The sequence below is a fragment of the Bidens hawaiensis genome, unplaced genomic scaffold, assembly GCF_021521415.1.
Source record: "Bidens hawaiensis isolate Kalapana, Puna unplaced genomic scaffold, B.hawaiensis_p1.1 tig00005510_1, whole genome shotgun sequence".
NCBI lineage: Eukaryota > Viridiplantae > Streptophyta > Magnoliopsida > Asterales > Asteraceae > Bidens > Bidens hawaiensis.
Window position 1 is genome coordinate 222,936 of NW_027491355.1, and position 20,860 is coordinate 243,795.

At 33.9% G+C, this 20,860-nt stretch overlaps 2 protein-coding genes across 2 annotated transcripts; one reads left to right on the top strand and one right to left on the bottom strand.

Annotated features, from left to right (window-relative positions):
• The first annotated feature begins 11,454 nt into the window (after window positions 1-11,454).
• Window positions 11,455-15,714, top strand: LOC143630032 (serine/threonine-protein kinase AFC3-like). Its single transcript, XM_077099143.1, has 13 exons — window positions 11,455-11,564; window positions 11,649-11,745; window positions 12,508-12,534; window positions 12,622-12,775; window positions 12,886-12,934; window positions 13,098-13,212; window positions 13,299-13,390; window positions 13,465-13,612; window positions 13,791-13,855; window positions 13,955-14,052; window positions 14,949-15,051; window positions 15,131-15,295; window positions 15,466-15,714. Exons 1-12 carry the CDS (start codon window positions 11,493-11,495, stop codon window positions 15,275-15,277), a joined length of 1,167 nt encoding a protein of 388 aa, XP_076955258.1. The 5' UTR covers window positions 11,455-11,492; the 3' UTR covers window positions 15,278-15,295; window positions 15,466-15,714.
• Window positions 15,715-16,527: 813 nt separating this feature from the next.
• LOC143630019 (soluble inorganic pyrophosphatase PPA1) lies at window positions 16,528-17,741 on the bottom strand. The gene is made up of 8 exons (XM_077099135.1): window positions 17,636-17,741; window positions 17,506-17,534; window positions 17,359-17,424; window positions 17,166-17,273; window positions 17,006-17,071; window positions 16,802-16,922; window positions 16,654-16,735; window positions 16,528-16,578 (listed from the first exon to the last, which is right to left on the bottom strand). Exons 1-8 carry the CDS (start codon window positions 17,733-17,735, stop codon window positions 16,536-16,538), a joined length of 615 nt encoding a protein of 204 aa, XP_076955250.1. The 5' UTR covers window positions 17,736-17,741; the 3' UTR covers window positions 16,528-16,535.
• Between the last annotated feature and the right edge of the window lie 3,119 nt (window positions 17,742-20,860).

The following is a 20,860-nucleotide window of genomic DNA, read 5'->3' on the forward strand; positions in this document are numbered from 1 at the left end:
AACTACATAACAAATATTAAACGAGATCAAATTTCAGTCTTGAAGAACCCAGCATGTTTTTAGAAAAGATCCGAATAGGAATCATACTGATTAAGAGGCTGTCACACAGATCCATGTTCAGCGTTATTATGACATAGAGAAACAGGTTGTAGGCAGGTATATGACTTAGCATGGTTTTCATTGCGTTTGTGATATGGGTTAAGTTCAGTTAAGCTCAAAATTTAGATGGATATCACTTGAGAAATTGTGATGCCTCCAATTTATTCTCAAAGCGTATTTGGCTTTCCCCAGATCACCCCGATTTGACTTCGACTCGTAGTGTCTGATCAATCGTTATGCACGAGTCGTCTCTTCGATACTCTCAAATTGTTGTTACAAGACTCAGTTGATGCTATGTCTTTGATATTTGAAAACAAATAATCTTCGTAAGACTTAACGATAATAATAGATTTTTTTATAACTATAACAAATGCCTGCAAGTCCCGAATCTGGATCACTGCAGAAAACTAACACAATCTTCGCGGGGGATCAAGACACTCACGGGCTCGTGTATGACTGGGCAATCACTTTTCTTCCTATCATTCGGAGAGATATATGTGGAGACATGCACATTTCGAAATGACTCTCCACAGTAAATCGAGTAGTTTTAGTTTGTATCACATCTACTTTTACGCACCATAGAAAGCTACCATAACATACAATGACTGTTCTAGAGTCTTTTAGGCCTAATTACTTCACCTATTAGGCACACAAAACCTGTTTATCTATCACTTTCCAAGGTTGGATCAATTTTCACTTTTAACACCAATAATGAAACTTCTTGCGAAGTTATAGACTGAAAAAGTATATCATTTTCCAAATAAAATTTTAATTCAGTCGCCCTGATCAAGTCAAAATCTTTAGGTAAACGGCTATCCTGAAGATCCAGTGGATCAGCAGGACCAACCACATATAAATATGTGTCCTTCCGACTAAGTATGATCGACTAATTTTCAGCGAAGGAATAAAATCCATCATAACCGCCCCGGTCGCTTTCAGTTATTAGGTTAATGGCTATCCTTATAGTCTACACATAGATGTAAGGACCAAACATATTCAGGAATATGTCCTTCAAACTTAAGCTACCGACATAGTTTTCAGCGATAGTGATGTTTTTTTTTAAATAAAAACACAAGGAAAACAAGGTTACTCGGGATTGATCATCCCATTAAGCTCAACAAGGTTTTGAAAACGGGATCGGTCAAACGCTTTTGTAAAAAGATCGGCAAAATTATCCAGTGAATCAACCTTTTCAAGCACAATTAATTTCTTCTCAGCACAATCCCATATAAAATGATGACGAATGTCAATATGTTTAGTTTTACTGTGTTTAACGGGATTGTTAGTTACTGAGATAGCAGCAGTGTTATCAATGCAAATAGGAGTTTGAGTGAAATTCAGACCATAATCGCGCATTTGTTGTTGTATCCATAAAACCTGGGAGCAACAGTTCGATGCGGCCATGTATTCTGCTTCGCAGGTGGATGTGGCTACTGAGGTCTGCTTCTTGCACTGCCACGACACCAATCTTCCTCCAAGAAACTGACATCCACCGGTTGTTGACTTTCTGTTCTGATTACATCCACCATAATCAGAGTCAGTGTATGCTACAAGATCCAGTTCACCTCCTTTAGAGTAACAGAGACCCAACTTAGGCTTTCCTTTAAGGTATCGCAAGATCCTCTTCACTCCCTTCATGTGCGATTCCTTCGGGTTGGCCTGAAAACGAGCATAAAGACAAACTGCAAACATAATGTCAGGTCTAGAAGTAGTTAGATACATTAAAGAACCTATAATTTCTCGATACTGAGTGGGATCCACGTCTTCATCACTGTCGGAATCAGCACCCAGTTTGTGGTTGACGCAGATTGGAGTGTTAAACGGGGTACTATCGTCCATCTTAAAGCGCTTAAGCACATCGTGAACATACTTAGTTTGATGAATGAACATGTCATCCTTCTTCTGATCAACCTGTAATCCTAAAAAGAAATTTAGTTCGCCCATGGCGCTCATCTCAAGCCTTTTCTTCATGACTGCTTCAAACTCCTGACACATAGAAACTCGTGAGACAACAAAGATAATGTCGTCCACATAGACCTGGACGAGAAGAAAATCACCCCCTTTTCTTTGTACAAATAAAGTACTGTCGATCTTCCCTCTCTCAAACCCATTCTCTAGCAAGTAATCTGACAGAGTTGCATACCAGGCTCGAGGTGCCTGATGTAGGCCATATAATGCTTTGCTGAGTTTGTACACATGATCAGGAAAATCTGGGTCAGGGAAACCCGGAGGTTGTTCTACATATACCACCTCATCGACTTTTCCATTAAGAAACACACTTTTAACATCCAGCTGGAACACTTTCATCTCTTTGTGTGCAGCAAATGCCAGGAACAGTCGAATTGCCTCCAATCTTGCCACAGGAGCAAACACTTCGTTGTAATCAATTCCTTCCTGTTGATTAAACCCTTTGACTACCAATTTCGCCTTGTTGCGAATGATTACTCCCTTCTCATCTCTTTTACACTTGAATACCCACTTAGTACCGATAGCATTCACATCTTCTGGTTTTTCAACTAACTGCCATACTTCCATTTTTTCAAACTGTACCAGTTCTTCCTGCATGGCTTCAACCCACGAGCTATCCTTCAGTGCCATTTGATAATTCTTTCATTCAATCTGACTGATGAAACAGGCATACAAGCATTCAATTATAATACCAATGTCTTTAATGCTTGCATCAACACATGTGTTTTCATCCAAACTTCTTCTAGTACGCACACCATCAGATGGATTACCGATCACATTTTCTAAAGGATGATTCTTATGAATTTTGGTAGTTTGTAGCGGACCAACTTCCAAATCATTCTCAATATTTGAAGAGAGTTCATCTGAGTGATGTTGAGTGTGAAATGGATTGAAGAAATCATCTTCAGTCGAGACAGATGGAGTTTCAACCGCACTTGACGTGATAGGTTGATTTTCATTAAATTGGGGACGTTGCACAATGGCCTCCTCATCGTCTAACAGCATCTAAGTGGCCATCTTCTCATCTATGTCTGCAAAATTCAAGTAAGGCACATTAAAAGATTTGAATAGCTTATCATAGTCGAAAGCCTCTGCTGGTCCCCTGCTAGGCCTTGGTGATTTGTAACTGGTAATGTCAGTGTTACAGACCACTTCAACCTTGCTGTTTGATAAATTAAAGACTCTTCTGTTGGGTGTCCCAACCACATAGCCAACTAAAATACCTTCGTCAGCTTTCTCACCAAATTTAGAGTTAGTCTTTAATATCGAACACGGGGACCCGAAAGGTTCAAGACCTTTCAGATTTGGCTTTCTACCATGCTTAAGTTCATAACATGTTTTATTTAATCTTTTAACAGTTAAAACACGATTAAGGATATAACAAGCCGTAGCAACAGCCTCAGCCCAGAACACCACGGGAAGTTTAGCATCTGCCAGCATAGTCCTGGCGCCTTCGATTAGAGTTCTGTTCTTCCTTTCAGTTACTCCATTTTGTTGCGGAGTATATGGTGCGCTATACAGATGTTCTATCCCTTTTCTGCAAACAAAACATCTCCATTTGGTAGTTCTTGAACTCCGTTCCATTGTCACTTCTAATGAACTTTACTCTTCTCCCAACAATATTTTCCACTTTGGTAATCAAGTTAATTACCAACTGAACTGTTTCATATTTTGCCTTCAGAAAATAAACCCATGAGTACCGCGAGTAGTCGTCAGTTACAACCAAACAATACGACGTTCCTCCTAAACTCTTGACATTTACGGGACCAAAAAGATCCATGTGTAGCAAATCCAAAGTGCTGACAATAGAGTTAACTTTCTTGGAGTGATGTGGCTTCTTGTGCTGCTTTCCTTTCTTGCATGATAAACATTGGTCAAAGTTGAAGTTCTTTAGAGGAACCCCAAGTACCAGCCCATTCTTGACAATACAAAACGCCGGAAAAAATCAACACCCCAAAACGCGGGAGAGGGGTGGGGGGGGGGGGTGCCCCCGGCGTTATACCTCAAAACGCCTTCGAAAACGTGCCATTACAGATGGTCTTATTAATAAGTCAGACAAACTTTTTTAAACCATTAAAAAAACATGACACGTGTGAATAATCTCATAATTTGTCTTACACTTTAACAATACAATGGCACAACCTGCCTAAAATGATAGTCTTACCCTATCATTCCTTTTTTGTCTGCTCTCATCTCCTTCTTTTCTCTCTCTCTCTCTCTCTCTATACAAGACAACTCATATCTTTAAACTCTTAAAAAGCAAAAACAAAGGAATATCAAGACAAGCTTGAACAACACTCTCATGCTTCCCTTTTCTCTCCACTGAAGATCGCAAGCGGCAGTTGACCTACTTTATGGCCGGAGCTTCAATAGATGCGGGTATGTTAGAAATAAGTCGGGACGCAGGCAAACAGCATTGTCAATTTGTCACCGATATTTGCCGGATTATATCAAAGAAAGCATGCAGGTAGATACCAAAACCAAGGCCGCCGGAAAACATGGCATATCAAAACTTATTTGCCGGAAAAAAGAATACCGTCGGTTCCGACGTAGACACGCTCTCAACAGGAGCGCCAGCTCACTTTTGTGAAAATTTACTGTCGGATCCGCCGTTAAAAAAGACAGTTGTTGCTTGATTGTTGGTTAAAGAAACCGTCGGATGTCAGGGATTTAAGGAAGGGAACGCAAGTGTTTTAATGGACAATTTGGGAATTTTGATATGAGGTAGAATAATAGACAAAATGGGGATTTCATCCCTAGTATAAAACATAATTTTAGTTATAATATAACATATATTCAATTTATTGAAACATAATACAACTAGTTCTAATATAACTTATTCTAATAATATACATCACAAAAGCATTTCAAACTTCATCATTTATGCCTTATCAAATTTAACTTTTACACGGTATCCATCATTCTTATAACTTATCTGTAATGGTTTAAAACCACCCATGTTTAATAGGTATTGTTCAATCTAGTCTGGCACATGGTCCAGTCTATTTTAATGTTTATCCAAATTTACAATTATCTTTAACTGATGTGAATATCACAGATGCTTTAACATTAAATGTTAAAACTAATGGTTACAATTATGCTCCAGGATCAGAAGTTATATGTGTTTGTTATAGAATTTATTACAAACCATTATATACTTTGAATCCTAGATGCAAAATGGTTGATAAACCATTAAATGAAACAATAGTTATAGAAACTAATTTTGGTAAGTCAAATATTACCACTAGAAGAAAAATTAGATGGGAAGAAATAAATTTTCCTGATAATTGGGTATTAAAAGAAAATACTCCATCTCCATCTTATATTGATAACAATCCTTTAGAAATTTTACAAACAACTGAAGGAAATGTTCAAATACAATTTGAAAAGGTTACACCTAGAATAACTAGGTCTTTATCTTCATCAAATTTTCATATATCTCCTTTAGGATATACTGTTAGAAGTCCTTCTAGAGCTTCAACTTCTCAAATAAGAGAAAAATATCCTGAAAATAACAATAGAATTAATGAGTTAAGAATTAATTCTGATAATATAGTTAGAGGAATTAATAGACCTCAACAGGACCCGGAATTAACCGAGTCAGAAATGGATTTCTCTATATCATGAATAATATAGAAAAAATTGATTTTAGACCAGGTTCCCTGGTAAGAGATAAAATAAATTCTGAATTCCAAGATCCTAAATGGGAGGTATTTAGAAAATGGTACTCAAAAAATTTTGAAATAAAACAATTACTATATTTTCGAGATGAATTTTATAAAGAATTAGAAGAACAAAATTGTATTATTTATTTTGTTCCATGGTTCTTTAATAAGTATGTGAATAGTATAATTTCTACTATTTACAGAGAATATGATTTAGGAGAAAAGAAAATAAAATCTATTTTCCCTCCCCAAACAGGTTTTAAAATTGAAAAAGAAAAGGTAACAATGTATTACCAAGCTTTTCAAAAATTACTGGAAGGTGATACTTTACCAGTAACAATTTTCCACCTAAATAAATTATTTAAACATATAAATTATACAAATTTATGTTTAATTATATTAGGAGAACAATTAGGTTCTATCCAAGAAAAAATTGAGGAAATAACCTCTTTAGTAAAAAATAAAAATGTTTTTGAAACAGGAGAAGTTATAGCAGTTCCAGCTATTCAACCCCCTCCTGAAATAAGAGATTTTAAATTAAAATCTAATTCTGAAATATCTAAATTATTAGATACTAAATTAGAATTTATTTCAGAAAAAATGAAAGGTTTAAATATAAATACTCTTTCAAAAGAATTTTCTAAATCTACAAATAAAGAAAATTATAAAGAACAAATAAACTTAGAAATTGCTAAGTTACAGAATAAATATGCTAATAAACCTAGCATGAATAAATATTATTATGATAGACCAACTCCTCAAGATGTCTTAATAGAAGAACAGGAGTACATAGTAAATAATTCTTATAGTGGGAAGAACATCTATGAATGGAACATAGATGGTCAAACTGACACCCAAATAGCTAATACTATACATCGAATGATGATGTATTCTACGATATGTAAAGCAAATGGAAATACAGATAAATCTATTGCTAAAATGATAGTAGCAGGATTTACTGGTCAATTAAAAGGATGGTGGGATAATTATTTAACCCTCCAAGACAGAGAACAAATTTACTCTTCTGTAAAAGAAGAAAATGATATCAGTCAAGAGAATAGTGTGTATACTCTTGCTATCAATATAATGGAACATTTTACAGGCAGATGGTCTGATAATTCTGAAAATATTAGAACTCTTTTGCAAAATCTAAAATGTAAAACCCTTACATCATTTAGATGGTATAAAGATACATTTTTATGCAGGGTAATGGAATTACCAGAGAGTAATAGTACTCATTGGAAGTCTAAATTTATAGACGGTTTACCTCATTTCTTTTCAGAAAGAGTTAAACAGAAATTGAGAAAAGATAATATTAATATTAATTATGATGAATACACCTGCCAGATTTTACATCACAAAAGCATTTCAAACTTCATCATTTATGCCTTATCAAATTTAACTTTTACACGGTATCCATCATTTCATGTGAATTTTATTTTTAAAATAATAAAATTTAATTTAATATCCGAAGATGTATAATTATATCACCACATCATAAGGCAAATTTGTTATAAATGTTGTTTTGTTCAAGTACTTTCATGAAAAAAATACATAAGACCAATACCTTCATGCTTATGCATTGAATGCAAACAAGGCAATATCTTGATTTAAAAATTCGTATCCTTTACCAAAAATCCAATTCGATGCACATCCCATATAATAATTTGCTATCTTCAAATTTTCAAACAGTGAACAAGTATAATGAAAATTATGATAAGTCCTATCATTTAAAATATAAACTTGATGTCTTTCAATTCTCAAATAAAAACAAAAGTCAATTTGTTTGATTAATATCACGATACATAAGTAAATTTGTTGTTTGTTTAATAATATATATGCAATCCCTTTAATTCGATGACTTTCACATACATATCCTAATTCAAAATCACTACATGCAAAATTAGAGTTTTTACCATAAGTTTGGTTGAACCACATACCATACTACCATAACCGAATTGCACATTATATAAAATCAAATCCTAGTAGGTTTATCTTTGTTGTATATTTATGTACCTGGATAATGAATTCAATCAATGATGCAAACTTGCAATCTAGATTTAACCTTGGTTTCTTAAACAATTGTCTGGATTAATCTCTGAATCGTGAATCACTTTCAGATAAACATATTTGCGGGTTACACACAATGATTTATCGGATAAGACAGAGGTTTCTGTAGATAGAATTGGATTTTGATGATCCTATGAATGTGATGAAGAACAAGAGAAAGTAACCGTCTCTTCTGTTCTATCTATGCGATTAAAAACATAGAATCCCAGGGAATGAAACCATCGACTTATAAAAAATCGATTTCCATATCCCCTATCTCACATAAGCCCACTTATCATTATACATAATCCCAAGCATAGCCACATAATAAATTCAAATAACATTTAGAATTAAATTGAGCTCGTGCTCCCGCGTCACCTAACTCGTTTAATATCTAACGTTATTTCCTCGATTGACAAGTTAATTTAATAACACTAAAATAACCAATAATTATTTGTTTATTTGGTGATGCCATAATAATATTATTATAGAATAGTCATGATGTTGTAATTATGTTATATTTTATTAAAAGATACCGCTTTTCATCTTAATTTGCTAACCACTTATCTATATTTGTGGGCCAACTAAGAAAGACTGTGAATTTAACTCCTCAGTCCTGATCTATGAAAATATATATCAACTTAAAATAATCCAATAGAAATGCCATCATCTAGCAAACACATATCGACATGTATTTGAAAATGATCTATTGTGGGCTTAATGAAATCACACTCAAAATAACAAAAGATTACAATTTTCATTATTATCACTCTAGTTACGTGTGCATCTTCCATAAATACTTGAATAATAATTTTGAATTAAATTAATTTAAAAAGAAATAGAAAAAGAAATATATTTGGTTATCGTAATAAATGATTCCAAAATTGAATTAAGCGTATTAACTTGCCGTCGTCACTCCTTGGCAATCATAAGGAAAGTCATCAATGATTTCTAAGAGAAAGATGTTTGCGAAGTAAGAAAATAGAAAAAATCAGAGAAAGCATCCAGTTTTTATTAACTCCTTGTTTTTCGCCTTAATTAAGATTAAAAAATAAAAGATGGGGTATTAAACCCATTTGTATTTTCGGTTTCAAAATTATAAAGCGATGGAAATATGCAAAAGTTTAAAACATTTGAAAACCTCTCATTCTGAAACCATTTGCAAAAATCAAAAGTAACATACGTGATACGTGTGTAGGATTTTAAATAACCACAACCTTTGTAGCGACGTGGTTGAACAATTTGATGTAGTGGATGAACAGATACTTGCCTCTAGCGATATCAACACCTGCAATGGGAGTTTAACATGTGTTAGCCATTCACCCAATTTCTGCTTTTCGAAGATGTAAAACACTTTATACTAGCATTAGCTATCTGGTGGTTCTTTGTTCTAACATGTGTTTGACACCGAATGAGGACAATTCTCATTCTACTCAAAGCCCGCAACACTTGCAAGGTTAAGTGGAAAAGAGATGTTTCATAAACTAGGGGATAATCCAGACTTTTGTTCTAAACCAAATGCACAAAAAGATACAAACAGAAGATACATAACGTATGTATTCATATCTATATTACATTATAATAAAGATAAGCAACTACCCTTCAGACGCTGTGAATAATGAAACCACTCAAAGAAAACTTTCTATCTTCATGTTTTCCACAATTTGATTCGAGCTCATCTTGTTAAATGTCTTTGTGAATAATGAAACCACTCAAAGAAAACTTTCTATCTTCATGTTTTCCACAATTTGATTCGAGCTCATCTTGTTAAATGTCTTGTCATTTCTATCTTTTCAAACACACCAAATTGTGACGGTGTAACCCAAAAAATTGCTTGTATAAGTTTCATTTGTCTTCGGTTACGGGCCGCACCATCTCGCAATATGTTGCCACATCGTATCTATGTAGTTCTGTCCTCGTCATAACACATAGTGTATTCTAAATAATTAGTTTGTTTTTTAATTTCATTTTTTTTATTTTACGTTATGCTTTTTATTTACAATAAAGCGGACCGGGTGAGGCTAGGTTTTTGTGACCTAGATAACATAATTCATAAATGATGAGGCTACAACTAAACAAATGTACACACTTAGATTTTGCAGCCAACTGAACAAATTTTATTTGTAAAGAAAACAAAATATAAGATGCTTTTGCTTTGTAAAGAATAGTAAAACCTTAGTGGATGCACGGGTAAAGCCTTGCATCTAACCGACATGTTACATATATGTTCTACTTACAAAATGTGTATTAAGATGTTTTAAATACTCGTCGCAAAGCACTGGCTTACTCGATCCAACTCATATGTTTTAAGATGTCATAGAGATAAGCCTTATTCAAAGTTAACTCATTAGATCAAAATCCAATCAATATAGTTTTGTTTCTTATTCAAATATATAAAATAATTTGTTCATTTACACGGTCCATGTATGAGTTTATTAAAGCCCGGCCAAATACCCGTTGTGCTCAAGAATGTGTTGGCAGATACTACACAACCAAATTGAATCTAACATCAGTTGCAACACCCGATCCAACTCTTTTAAAACATCATAGAGTTATGCCTGGGTCATATATAACTCGTTAGATCAAAATCCAATTAATATTATTTTGTTTCTTATTCAATTATATTAAATTTTTGTTCATTTACATGGCCCCTGTGTCTAATCAAGCCCGATCAAATACCCGTTGTGCCCCCGCAGCAACGCGCGAGCAAATTTTATTAGTCACAACCAAAGTATGTATCATAGCGTCTTAAATAGAAGATACAAATTAACTAGAAGAATTAGAAGAAAAATTATAGGGACCATATTGCACCAAAAAGGAAATGATGCCATACATAAGTATGATAAAGTCCGTAATAGGGATTACAACTTACCTCAAATTGGAACCTCTGGATTCAAACATTCCGCCCAAACGTCCCTAAGCGACTCTATAAATACCATCATCCTCTCGAGTTAAAATAATCACTTTCACACTTAACCTTAACCTTAGGCTTGTAAACGAACTGAATGTTTAGCGAACTGTTCACCATTCGGTAGAAAGTTTTTTTATGCTCATTCATTTATGTTTGTGAACGTGTGTTCATTTATGCTCGATTATTTATGTTCATTTGTGTTTGTTTGTATTTGTTCACATATGTTTATTTTTCTTTGTTCAATTATGTTCACTTATGTTTGTTTATAGATTATAACTGAACGAACATAGACGAACACGAACATGTTCATTTTATAAATGAATGAACATGAACACAGATATTTGTATGATTAAATGTTCCTATTCGTTTAAATTTAAATGAGCGAACACGAGCATACCCTTGTTTGTGTTTGTTCAGTTCTTTTACGGGCCTACCTAACCTAGTACATGTATAAGTGTATAACAAGAGTGTTTGATCGGGTTGTGCATATGGCCCAATAATAACACTGCTGGCTTCCGACAGGCCCAAAGCCATACCCGAGCAGTTTACGTCATCCAACTACTACGTGCAAATTTCTTCTGTGTCCATCCAAAAGCCCTAATTCATTCATTCATCCTCCGTTACGTTACAAACCCTAACTTATTACTTCACAAATTACCTATTAATTACGGATAACCAAATAATCCTCATTATAGTAATAATAATAATCCAATTCGCACTATTTGTTATTGCAGTGAACATTCATTCTTCCACCAGTCGGCCAATGTTCCAATTGATTCTTCAGAACTAACTCATAAATTATGATTGAACAGAAGCAGCCGCAACGCAACACCAAACGACGCCGTCTTGCGTCACCAATCGAACAACCAGAGGTTAGTTATAGTTGGTTAGTTTATGAATTCAACTAATGATCGATTCATGTTGTTGTTAGCTTGGTTTATTGATTTTGTTTGCAGGAGGCACAAGTACGGCAGCGCGTATCGCCTCCGAAACGAGAAGATGACCGAGAGGGACATTATACCTATAGTCTGGGGGAGAATCTCACTCCAAGATGTCAGTTTCTTCTTTGCCTTTTCAATATTACTATTATTTTTATTATTATGTTAGTATTAATGTACTATTATTACATGGATGAAAAGTTTCAAATTCATAATAATTTAAAGCTAACAACTAGGGATTAGCATTTTACCTAATTAATATAATGTTGCTTTGTACCTATAAATTGGTACGGTATTTGGTTTATACGTTCACTCAACGGACCGAACATGGCAAGTTTGTGTTTTTTTATTACTTTAAGTGAATAAACGATCGAACACAAGCATGCAGATGAACGGTGTTTTCCTGTTTGTGGTTGTTATTTAAGAAAATGAGCATGTTCTGGTTTGTTTTTGTTTATTTTTTTCAGCAGCGTAAACGAATGGGTTATGAATGTAAACGAATGAATGTAGACTATCAGATTTAAACAAACATAAATAAACGTAAATGATCGAATAGAAATGAATTTAAATGAACGAACGTAAATGAACATTCACGAACGAGACGTGTGTCCATGTTCATTATAACGAACGTAAACGAACTTCCTGCCAAACGGTTTATGACTTTTTAACTGAACGTTCGGTTCGTTTACAGGCCTTCCTATTAAGAAATCTAAAGCAAAAATAAATTGTATTTAAGTGCTAGTATAATAAATATTGGGGCTAATATACACTTAAAAATACAATCAAATAATATTTTACTTGATTTATTAATCTGTTGTGCTTGTTTTTTTATATACACAAACTAACGGTTGGATTTTTTGGTAATTGTATTGCTCAGATAAAATACTAAGCAAGATGGGTGAAGGTTAGCAGTAAAGTGTCCGGTGTCTGCAAAACTTTATATTTTTATCACTCTTCTTTTGTGGATATCAGCAAATTGCTAGTGCTGTAGGCACATTTGGTCGAGTTTTGGAATGTTGGGATCGCCAAACCCGTGAATATGTAGCAATCAAAGTAGTCAGGAGCATAAGAAAGTATCGCGATGCTGCAATGATTGAAGTTGATGTGCTTGAACAACTTGTTAAGAACACTAAAGGCAGATCACTGTATGTCTCATTTCGTAGTTTATGTATAGTAAACTTGTGATGTAGAATTATTAACATTGTTATTATTTTTATTATTATTGTCTAAACATTTTGTTCCTTTGTTGGTGCAGATGTGTGCAAATCAGGAACTGGTTTGATTATCGCAATCATATATGCATAGTAAGTGCTTCAATGACTATCTTATCCTCTAATTCCCAATATGTTCACTTATTTTTTTATTCTCTGTTTCAATTTGTTCACTTATTTTGTTATTCTGTGTTTGTTGATGAGGCTTTTAGTTACTCTTATGTTACAAATTTGGGCTAATTGCTATATAAATCAGGTTTTTGAGAAGCTTGGACCGAGTTTATTTGATTTCCTAAAGAGAAATAAATACTCACCATTTCCTATGGATCTTGTTCGGGAAATTGGACGTCAGCTTTTGGAGTCTGTAGCATGTGTGTAGATTTATTATAACCCTAAAAATGATATTATTACAATCTTTTTGAGTAATATTGTTGTTATATGTTATTATAATTGGCAGATATGCATAGTTTACACTTAATCCATACTGATCTGAAGCCGGAAAACATACTTCTTGTATCTTCTGATTATTTAAAGCTTCCTGGGTACAAGGTAGTTGACCGTTTGACTTTTGAGGTTGGACCCAGATTGGTTAAAGTTTTAAATAAGTTTTTCAAATGCTGCAGAGAAGTTCACAGGGTGAAATTAGTTATAGATGGCTGCCAAAATCAAGTGAGATTAAGTTGATTGATTTTGGCAGTACTGCTTATGATAATGAAAATCATAGCTCCATTGTTTCTACAAGACACTACCGAGCACCTGAAGTTATTCTAGGTGACATGTCATATGAGTTTATTTGATTGATGTTTGTAGTTTGTAACCTTAATCCATAAGTTTATATTCTTAAACCTGTGAATATATGGAGTAGATTTGAGTTTTCCTCATTTCATGTGCAAAACACTGTTAGGATTCTTTTTCAATTTTCTTATCATTATGTTTATAATTATTTCAGGGCTTGGATGGAGCTACCCGTGCGATATGTGGAGTGTCGGTTGTATACTTGTTGAATTATGCTCGGTTTGCCTTTATTCTTTACTTTATGTTTTAGGCAATGTGGTTTAAATTGAAATACTACATTTTATATGGTATTTATAAAATGTTTTTTTAATTTTTTAGGGTGAAGCTTTGTTTCAGACTCATGAGAATTTAGAACATTTGGCAATGATGGAGAGGGTATTGGGACCTTTACCTGAGCATATGATTCGTAGAGCCAAGTGAGAACTATTTTTTGACCTGTAAACAAATTGTTATCTTTAACCGAACAAATGATCGGGCACAAACAATTAAATGAATGATTTTCTTGTTCATGTTCGTCTATGCTCGTTTTCTCAATATTATAGACGAGCAAATAACAATTCACAAACATACGTGAACAAACATAACTAAGCATAAAAGAAAAACATCGTTGCACGAACAGCAATTTAAGTGAACGTGTACATAAATTAGTTGGACCTAAAAATTCGTTAAAAGTAGATTAAGTTGTAATGGGCTTAAAAGTTTTAGCTTACACAAACGAAACCTGAACAACATAAATGAACGAATGAGATGTGTGTTCATGTTCTTTTGTTAAAATGAACAAAAAAATTTGTTCATGATTGTACGTATACTAAGGGGCTGTTTGGCACTTTGGCAATCTTGTGCTGTGACGTTAAAGAGGCTTGGCAGATCAAGGGGTAACTCTGGATGGTTCAGCATAGTTCAAAAACTTAGCCATTAAGAGGCTCCATGAGCCATTAAGAGGTGTCTTTGAAGTGAACCAAACACCCCCTACCTCTGACCAATTCAATTCAGAGGTAGCCTCTTAATGGAATCATTAAAAGGCTACCAAACAGCTAAACAAATATGTATGAACTTACCGCTGAACAATTCATTGTATGTTTGGTTCGTTGACATGACTACCTAGTTCTATAAACATTAATATAATATATGTATTTTTTGTTAACAAATTATGTATACTTCTCTCTTGAAAAATCAAAGTAAGAAGTAAAACAAAACAAAATGGAAATTATGTCTCAGATTATCATTAAATGTTTTTTTTATAGAGCCAATTTTGCAAGACACTGTTATTATATGGGTTGTTTTTTTTTTTTGAAATTATTTATTACTACAGTCGGGGTGCGGAAAAATACTTCAGAAGATCAAGGTTAAACTGGCCTGAAGGTGCGGTCTCTAGAGAGAGTATTAGAGCAGTAAGGAAGCTAGATCGCCTCAAGGTTCTCTTTTTCTGGCTTTCTTTTTATAAGTATTACAAATTTATAAACAGATAAACTGACTGTGTTCTTTATAATGTAGAATATGATATCACAGTGTGTGTCAGTTGTAGGGTCAAGATCGTCTTTTATTGATCTGCTGCACGGTTTATTAAAGTTTGATCCTTCAGATCGTCTCACTGCTCAAGAAGCTCTTGACCATCCGTTCTTCAGATACAGCCCTGCATAAGCTGGCAACAGTTTTCTGGTACTCGTTGGACCCGAAATCAATGTTTTTCTTATTTTGTTTTTAGTTTAAATTTTAGCGGATAAAGTATGATATACAAAAGTTATCAATAAGTGTTTTCTGAATGCAACCGTTTGACCCTTAGTGGTTATGAATCTATATCATCGACCTTATACCTTTGGCGGTTGCAGGTCCGTATGATACTGCAACTGCGGATGAGCTTCAGAGCATTTATCATGACGTGCACAAAAGAAGAAAAGAAACAAGGTGATCTTGTGGCGTGCACATTGACATGTTCCTGGTTTAAAAATGATTTTGTTGCAGCTGTGTTTGCACTGGTGTTTGTGCTGTTTATTTTTGTAGGATTCAAAAACATTGTTTTATGTTTTAATGTTTTCACAGAATAATATAAGGCAATGCTGAACTTATATCTAGCACCATTTGAGTATTCACAATGCTTGTTTTGTAGATTTCAGAAACCATTGTTTTTATGTTAAATGTTAAACCTAATGTATTATTTATTAGTAGAATTATTATATATTGATGATAATATGTATTTAGTAAAGAAATATAAAAAGTTAAAAAGATATTTTAGTGACCTTTATATTAATAATTTGGCTTGTTTTTCTTTTGGTGGTTGTAAACCAATAGATTGTTTAGCAAACTGTTATTGTCCGTTTATCGTTTATAAACAACATGAACAAGTGTTTATATTGTACTAAGTAACAACTAATAAATCTGCTTTTCATTCATTTACATTTATGAATACTAGATGTAGTATTCGTATAATTAATTATATATTATTAATGTATAATTATTAACAATATATTTATACCCTATGATTAGATGCATAAGAAATAAATATTATATATATTTTTTTACGTCAGTAGATAAACAAAAAATATTGTACGTTTGTGGTTAGGGCAAACACCAAAAAAACCATGTTCGTGCTTGCTTGTTAGCATACTCATGAATCGTCGTTTTATGACTCATGAGTGAGAGTGAGGCCTATTCGTTTTTTTCAAAATGACTGTTCAAACTGTTTTACATGTATGCAGAAGAAACAATCGTAACTTTTAAACACATATTTGAACCACTTTTTATGCCAATCTGAAGACTTAATAAGTAATCTTTAGTTACTCCATAGAAAATCCCCCAAAATATTACAATAATACCAACAACAAAAGTAAACAACAATAAACTTGGTCTTTCATATTCAACTCAATAGGCACCCTGATTAACCTGTTCATACAAGAACAGTCTATTTCCTCAAAGTCTGCATGATGTACTCAGCATAAAGATCCCTGTACCACGGCACCCAAAAATCAACATTTTGAAAAGAAATATAAATCTTCCAAATAATCAAACTCAAAACTTACATCGAGTACTGAATGGCATCATGAGCGTTATTTGAAGGCAGAAACTCATCAACTGCAACCTCTTTGTTCTCATTCTTCTTATCTGATTTCATTTGTCAAGAAAACTTACTTTTTCACACCAACAACAAAATTAAATAAAAAAGGATACAGTCTTCAAAGAACCGGCGAATCTCAGCCAGACGATGAGGTGGCAGCTGGCTTATATCAGTGTAGTGACGGTACTCCGGATCATCAGCACACACAGCAATAATCTTGTCATCTTTTTCTCCCTAAATTCACACACATAGTATTTATTTTAATAAAATGATCATAATTAACAAAACAATAAAAACAACCATGATGACTGAAGAACCTGATCAATCATAGGCATTAATCCAATGGCCCTGGCTCTAAGAAAACATCCAGGTAAAACAGGTTCCTGAAACACATAAAATAGTTACAAGTTTTAAGGATATGTTTTTGTCATTTAACATGTTTTTAATTGTAAGTAAGATCAAAACATTTATAAATACCTGCATAAGGACTAGAACGTCCATCGGGTCATTATCTTCGCACAGGGTACGAGGAATGAACCCGTAGTTATGAGGGTAGACCACAGATGAATATAAGATGCGGTCAACCTGCTCGTTAATACTCAGGATTTAATTCTGCGTTCGTACGTATAAGCATAATTGCATCAGAGAGAGAACTGGTAATCGTTCGTACCTTAATGAGGCCGGTTTTCTTGTCGAGTTCATACTTCACTTTGCTTCCTTTAGTGATCTCAATAACCTGTATACAGATTGCAATTTAATATAACAAAGGGAATTTATAATTATTGAATAGAATGATGCATAAATACATTTTACATACCACATTGACAACTTCTGGAGCTCCAGGTCCTGTGTAGACAAGGAAGGGTTAATAATCAAGAATAGAGGTATAAATGAGTTGACTCCTAATTAATAATGAAAGATGAAGATGAATGAAGAGATTTAAGTACCAATCTCAAGATCATGCCATGGATGAGCAGCAACAGATCTCCTGGACAAGGACGACAGGATCCTTTCGTTCAAACGAGGAGTACGCTTCTGTTCACTCATATCTCTCTCTCTCTCTCTACAATAATATATCATATGAAGTTATCATCACATATATATTTCATAAGTTTCTAAATAAACTACACATACCTTGGTTGGTTGGTTGGTTGTATTAGGACCGAAGATTGGAAGATGTTGAAATGGTCGCTGATGTAGGGGAAATATTTATAGTGGGGGAAGTCAAATGAACGTGGAAACATGATGGATGACAACCTACGTTGGACTAGAACTATTATTATTATTATTATTATTGTTCGGTTATTGGTCCTAGGACTTTGTCTTCCATATCTATCCCACTCGTCCAACTCAGCCTTTTTCTTTGCATGACGTGGCCACCAATCATAAATAGCAACTACCATATTTTAAATAAACATGTTAGACCATCCGTTATGGTAAGGGGTTTCAACTCAGTCTTTTTCTTTGTAGATGTGGCCACGTTAGCGCCACGTAACCATCGAGGGCTTCGAAGCCCCAACTAATAATGTCCTGCTGTTGTTTAATGTCTATTGACGCCCATATATATATATATACACACACATATATATATATATGTATGTGTGTGAGAGAGGTTGAGAGAGGAAAGTAAAGGGGCCCCACCAAATTTCCTTAACCACGCCAGCCATTGCAATGGCCAAATCTTCCGCGCCCCTGGTCCAACGGCGCCCCCCCCATGGTGTTCCGCGCCCAACGGCGCCCGCCACATCACCCAACGGAGCCCCATAGTGGGTGGTCTTATTATATTTATTACGTGTAAATGAGATTTATATATTTTTTAATAAAAATATGGAGTTTTATAGTTAATAGCGGAAACGAGGCGAGACAGGCGTAGCGTACCTAAAACGGACTTGTTACAATATTGACACGCAAAACCTAGAGGTGCACTGCACAAATGGGTTTTCTCAAACGGGTTAGATTTGATCAACAAAGTTAAAAATCATATTTTACTCAGAGTGGTTTGAATCCAACCCGGATATTAAACCTGCAGATTGGGAGAGTTAGAAAGTTAGATGCATGTGTGTGACTAAGTCTTGATGTATATGAAATCAAAATTTGACCAGACTTTCAAAGGTCGACTATCTACCCCAAGCTCACCATTGCTTACATGTTTTTGTTCTATAACTTTTTGTTGTTTAAATATATGGTTATTGAATACTTCCTTAGTGATATGTCTTTGGGCGTGGCTTGACCATCTTTGATATAATTAAAATTCAAATAATTTTTGCAAATTTTGATCATCAAGAGTTAGTTATACGGGATAGTATTTATAGTGTTACACCTATTTTTTAGAGTTAACTTCTATTTCAGTAACACTATTAGAATCTATTAACTCCGGACATTTTATAATGTCATAAACTAGTAATCAAGTTTTAAAAATATTTTAATAAGGTCACTCATGTAAATTTTTTCTAAATTGGGTCACTAAATCATCAAATCAAATTTCACCGATTTTTTTGTGCGTTAAAAAAGAAATTGAGGATAATATATGAGGGTCAGAATTTGCAATATATGCAGTTAAATTTAAAAATTTGAAAAAAAATTAATTATATTAAAATTTAAACATAAAAAAAATCCACATCATCACTCAACGAGTCAACGTCAACATCAAAAAAATGATAAAAAGATCTTCTATGTGAAACAAAAAAGAAAAATGCTAAAAAACATGTTAAAACCTTTAATTGAATAAAATATAAAAGTTGATTGACTTAATTGGAATACGTTTTAAACCTGAGTGACTAATTGTAACACTTTGTTGCCATACTTTTAAAGTATGATCGGTTTTAAACAACGTGTTATACTAAAACATTGTCAAAGATATAGTAGACTTCCTATTGCATGGTCAAAGATAAGTTAGGCCTCAAAACACATGGTCAACGACATGTTAACATCCAAACACATAGTCAAAGATATGTTAGCCTTTTGTTTGTATTTTTTAATATTATATTACTATTTTTTTTAACGACCAACAAACATAATATGCTTAGGTACTCCGTACATGGTGACTCAACGACAAAAGGCTGGCCACCGCAGCTGGCCCAACCCAGCCATACGAATCCCTTAAGCCCCTCCAAGTTATCTCCATTTCTGGGAAAAACCCTCCTGCCCAAAGGCCCGTTGGTTAAAAAAACAAAACACTAGCGTGTTTTGACTATGTGTTTGTATGCTAACACATCGTTGCACGTGTGTTTTGAGGCCTAACTCATATTTGACCATGTATTAGGAAGTCTAACACGCCACGTGCTTGACTTCCTAACACATGGTTAAAGATGAGTTATGCGGGTATATTTTTGAAATTCTAAAGTTCGAGGGACAAAAATGAATTCTTTTTCTAAAGTAGGTTCATTTTAAAAATTTATCCTAAAATTTATATGCTTTTAATTTTTTAAATAACATCTTTATAAAATCATAACTTTATTCACTAAAATATTAATATTTTAACAAATTTTCTTTTTTGATAAATTAAAATATATCTAATAACAATTCTTAGTTTATTAGTTGAGGTTACCCCATTCAAAAATAAATTAAATGTGAAGTTATAGTAGATGTTTTATTAAATTTATGCTATATCAACGTGCTCATTGCGACACACTAACTAATGCGTCTCAACGCTACGACACATTAACTAATGCGTCTCAACGCTCCCGATGCAACGCACGGGTCATTATCAGTTGAGGATTGTTGTTAACTTTTATATTATATTTTTTATGTATGCCATATTTATAAAGAATATCATTTTAGTATCATTACAAAACTCTTAAATTATTTAACAGCTTTAAGGAACTCTTAATAACTAACGCTTTTTATAAAACTTTTTTGTATGTTAATTTTATTTGAGTGTAGTTTTATCACTTTTTATATCTATATTTACTATTACAGTTATGAAAATTTGTTCCACAGTTTCCCACCAGAACATGGCCTCATCACCAAACGACTGGGTAGCAAAACCCACCGCTTGATCGGAACGACACTCTCTAATTCGGATAACCTTGTCCATGGCGGTTATCCATTGGAGAGTAGCGATTGCACCCCCATACCAGTCAGCTTTAGTGGGTCACGACCTTTGAACGATATGTAGTTGCACCTATCATGCCCTCCTTCTTACCAACCTTCACATAGTGTCACTCGGGTCA